General features: G+C 23.3%; 1 protein-coding gene across 1 annotated transcript in view; it reads left to right on the top strand.

The window, feature by feature from the left end:
• HELRODRAFT_172494 (hypothetical protein) overlaps nucleotides 1-2,016 on the top strand; it is a gene marked incomplete at both ends in the record, with an annotated part of 3,460 nt that extends 1,444 nt beyond the window's left edge. The window contains 2 exons of the mRNA XM_009019174.1: nucleotides 1,036-1,068; nucleotides 1,996-2,016. Coding sequence (XP_009017422.1) covers nucleotides 1,036-1,068; nucleotides 1,996-2,016 — 54 coding nt within the window. The remainder of the gene's footprint in view (nucleotides 1-1,035; nucleotides 1,069-1,995) is intronic.
• Between the last annotated feature and the right edge of the window lie 3,437 nt (nucleotides 2,017-5,453).

Genomic DNA, 5,453 nt, shown 5'->3' with positions numbered 1-5,453 from the left:
ACGAGGTTAATTTTTTTGTTGATCTTGACATGTAGCCAAGATGTTTTTAATAAAGTATTGAGATGTTGTAGTTGGGATGTTGTAATTGAATTGTAGTAGAGTTGTTGAAGTTGCTGTTGTTAAGATATTATTGGGATATTAGTTTTGTTTTGTGACAATGATTATTTTGTCAAATGAGGACAACAAGTTTTTGTTCTATTTTTATTTTCCACTGAAATTGAAATTAACATTAATTGTTATACTTAATCCAATCTGCCCAATAATTAAAAATTTTGACAAATTAAATTTTCCAATAATTAATAATTTTGACAAATTAAATTTTCCAATTTTTTTAATACATTCAACACTCCAGACATGATCATAATCTTTTTTGTAACGTCAAGTTGCGCTTCAGCTATTGGATTCATCGCAGCGAGTGAACGATTGATTGGTTTTACAATTAATTAATTTTCACTACCTATTTATTTATTTATTTGTTCATTTATTAAATCAGTAGTTTGTTCATTCGATTCAATTGAATTTCAAATGTCCATATATTAACATAAAATTTCTTGTCAACGCTATCAAATCTTTATATAAAAACTGTTTGTTAAAACATTTTTTATTAAACTACATTATTTAACCAAAATGAATTATTTTCATTTATAAAATAATAACCAAACAAACAAATTATTTAACGTATGCAGGGATATATCTAGTTCTGAAAATAAGTACGTTGTCACGCACTGCCAGCAAAAGCCTCACTATTTCACAATACTTTTATAAAATTTTGTTTCAAAGTACAAACTTTTTTCAAATGAGTAATATAACAAAGCATTTTAATTCAGGGGAAAAATGTACGGAACCATTTAAATTGCTCTTTAATACTAAATATGAAAAATTATTAGTATACATTTAGAACAGAAAATGTGGGGTTTTCTATCCTTATTGTATTAAATGTTAAATAATATTAACCTATTACCGTTTAATTTTAAAACCATTTAACTAATTTTAGCAATGAACAGAAATGAATAATTGAAAATAATACTTTCACAGGCCGAAATTGGGAAGCTCGCAGACAAAAGCAAGGTATTTGTTTGCTTATGTTTATCAAATTCACTAACTAAGTATCGTTATCAAATATTTCCTCTGAAGCGCTCTCTAAAAAGGAGCTGACACTTGATGAATGACGTCAAATGCGAAGTTTCGCAGAAAGAGACGTGCAAAGAACTGCAATAAACGTTAAATAAAAAGTTTATCGCAGACCCTGTTGACCACTTGTCATACAAAATAATGTACCACCTAACCAACTAGCAGTCCTATATCAAATTAATTGTCACAGTTTCAAACTTTTACAAAAACCATTCAAACTAGAATACTTTTTTTAAACACTTTGGGAAACATAAAAATACGAGCGGTAATAAAGACTCGATTGAAAAAGTCCTAACTGCATCTACTCTTGTGTGTGCTAATCTGTATATTTTCTATCCCGTATATCTCATCTGAATATGTGTGCGTCCTTACATATGGAGTTGGCAAACTTTTTCTACCACCACATTTTGTGCGTGTTCGTGTATGTTGTTTTATATTTTTCTATTTATTGTCAAATTTTACCATAGCAGGTTTTTCAAATTTATTCACAGAACGAGAACGAATTCTAAAATGAATGAACTTTCTATTGAAGATCAAAAGATCATAGATTCTCGATGTAATATATAAGTGTTAACTAATTCGTTACTAATAGCGTAAAGTAAATTTTTTTGAAATTTTTATAGTAATCTATTTATTCACATGTTATGGAGTTTGGTATTTGGTTTAATAAAATAGATGGTAATAAAATAAATCTTAACAACTGAAAGATTTTCGAGAACTTTTATTTAATAATTAGAAGATTTTATTTTAATTCATGTTTCTTTAAAATTAATTTAAAACTGTTTTTTTTTAAATTTGAATTTAATTAATTTCTGTTGCAAAACCCCAAAGCTTACATAATGATATAAACCAACTTACCAATAGGCTAAAAAGGCTGGAGCCTAGTGCGGTACATTTTAGGAAGCGGTAAATGTTGATAGCACTGTAATTACGGTACTAACATATATATAGTACGAATATAAACTCAAAACGAATATATATATATATATGGGTACTAAATAAAGAATAAAGATACGTTAATTATTGACCAACAAGAAACAGATGAAAATTTTTAAAAGTTCTATAGTTAGTTCAAAAAATTATTAATTTGTAAAGAAAAAACGTACAAAATTTGGAAAAAACCACAAAGAGCGCAAATAAGTATAAACTTGGAAAAACCACTAGGGAATGATTTTAAAACTTCTCAGAGAATATCACTGGCGAATGATTTTTAAAACAATTTTAATGAATCTAAACAATGTAATCAAATCAAATTATTAGAAAAATATGCTAAAAATTTACCATTTTGACAAAACTAAAATTTATTGTGTTCACTATTGAAACCTGAAACTTTCAAAATGTTTCATATCACGATTATTATTATATAAAGCGATGTTGCCTACTAATTTAACCACATACAGAGTCTATTTAAAATTCAAAATATGAAACAAATGAATTTAAGATGCATTCTAGTCATACATCTTAATTCAAAGTTATACTTCCAAGATAGAATAACAAAAGGATTGTATTATTTTACAATAATATTTATTTAAATTAACTCTTAGCTTCAATTCCGGATAATTAAATAAAGTGTAAACACTGTGTGTTGTGTGAGCATGTATGTAAAGTTAAAAAGTTTATAATAAATATTAATATATACATTAAATATAATAAATAATTATATTATTGTACATACAATACAAGGGCAAACTCATATTAAGTTAGTATTATTAACGAACAGAATATTATTGCAACAAAACATACATAATACATTTACTTTTGGTTACCTACATATTACATACATAACAACATACATACAAAGACAAACATATGAACCAATAGTATACACATACATGTATACTTGTAGAATTGTTGGGTCATATAATAAACATATAATATGTCATATATGCCATGTGTATAGTAAAGTGTTTGATACAAGTGTATGTCGTCATTATTTTAAGTTATTGAGAAAGTATGTTTGGTAAGTGTATGGATACATACATACATATATTTTATTTGTGGTTTGCTTTTTAGAAAACATACATATATATATATACTATGTATGTATGTATGTATTGGATGTGTATGTATCTAATATGTATGTAGCTTGTATGTATGTATATATATTATATATGTATGTATCTATTATTTATTTATGTATGTATGTGCTATGTGTTTATTTATTTTATGTGTGCATCTCTATTAAATGCGGAACTTTTTTAATTTTTTGCAATTTATATATTTGTATGAACTTTTTAGGAACAAATAAATAAATTTTTGTTGGAATTTACTATATTAATTTTATTAAATAGTGAAATAAAATATTGTATTGTACTGTTGTAATTGTTTTCTTAATATAAAATATTAATTATGTAAAGTTAATTGTTAATTTAATTTAATTAAATAAATTAATTGAATAAAATTTAAAAAAGTTTGCTTTATTTTTTTCTTGATAAACAATTTCTAACTAAAAAATGATTGAACTTTCTTTAAATTTTAAAGAAAGTTTAAAAACCTAAAAAACTAAATAATTTAGTTAAAATTTTAAAGTAAAATTATATATTTAAATTATTTATATTTAAAATTTTAAATAAAACATATCTAGTAAAGTAAGCAATACCAGAAACAGTTTATTTTCATTCATATCACATTTTAATTGTTCATAATTATATTTTAGTTTTTATCTATTTCATGTTTCATCACTTCATGAATATTTATTTTACATTATTTAATTTAATCAATATTTATTTAGAATTTGTAATGCAGAAAATAAAAACTTACTATTAAAAGTAAATGAAAATAAATTCACATTAGTTTTATAATATTGCCTTTTACTTTACACTGTAAAGTCTGTAAACTGTAAACTCTGTAAAGTTTACACTAGAGTTGTCATATTAAAATTTAATTCAATTATTAATAATTAAATTAAAAATAATGATATAATATTTAATAATTATCATTTCCTTTTAATTTAATTAAATACTGATATACCAATTAATTATTTTATCTTTTCTTACTCCAATTATATTATTTTCCACTTATCCATAAATAATAATTTCATTTTACAATAGGGTAGATTACCACTACTACTTCAGTCACTAAAGTTTATTGTTTAGTTTTAGTGGCTAAACTTTAGTTAGAGGCTGATCTTATATTTCAACAACTCAAGCAATCTTATCAATAGATGTAATTTGGGATATTTGTTTCAATGTTTTTAAACTTTTATAATATTTTTAAATTAAATTTACGGAATTTAAAGATTAATTTAATCATGGTATGAGAGGGTTTATTTTGTATATAATTTAAATAATAAAAAATAAATCATCGAATATATTATTCCTCAAATGACTCACTGCATGCCAAATCCTTTGTTAAAAAATATCCTATTATTAGCTACATTTACTATAGTAAAAAAAATTTATATTTTATTTCATTAAATTAAAACTAGTTTAACTTATTTTGTTTGTGTGTGTTTGTGTGTTTGTGTGTGTGTGTGTGTGTTTGTATATATTTATTTGTAATAAATTTCTGAATGTAAAATACCTTTATGTTTTGTTTATGATATGACAATTTACAGATATTTATTTTAAGTTTACCAGATGTGTCTTTATATATATATATATATATATATATATATATATATATATATATATATATATATATATATATATATATATATATATATATATATATATATATATATATATGGGTACTAAATAAAGAATAAAGATACGTTAATTATTGACCAACAAGAAACAGATGAAAATTTTTAAAAGTTCTATAGTTAGTTCAAAAAATTATTAATTTGTAAAGAAAAAACGTACAAAATTTGGAAAAAACCACAAAGAGCGCAAATAAGTATAAACTTGGAAAAACCACTAGGGAATGATTTTAAAACTTCTCAGAGAATATCACTGGCGAATGATTTTTAAAACAATTTTAATGAATCTAAACAATGTAATCAAATCAAATTATTAGAAAAATATGCTAAAAATTTACCATTTTGACAAAACTAAAATTTATTGTGTTCACTATTGAAACCTGAAACTTTCAAAATGTTTCATATCACGATTATTATTATATAAAGCGATGTTGCCTACTAATTTAACCACATACAGAGTCTATTTAAAATTCAAAATATGAAACAAATGAATTTAAGATGCATTCTAGTCATACATCTTAATTCAAAGTTATACTTCCAAGATAGAATAACAAAAGGATTGTATTATTTTACAATAATATTTATTTAAATTAACTCTTAGCTTCAATTCCGGATAATTAAATAAAGTGTAAACACTGTGTGTTGTGTGAGCATGTATGTAAAGTTAAAAAGTTTATAATAA

The sequence above is a fragment of the Helobdella robusta genome (genome assembly GCF_000326865.2).
Source record: "Helobdella robusta unplaced genomic scaffold HELROscaffold_24, whole genome shotgun sequence".
Taxonomy (NCBI): Eukaryota; Metazoa; Annelida; class Clitellata; order Rhynchobdellida; family Glossiphoniidae; genus Helobdella; species Helobdella robusta.
The sequence above is the reverse complement of the archived record's forward strand: the minus strand, read 5'-3'. Positions and strand labels throughout refer to the sequence as shown.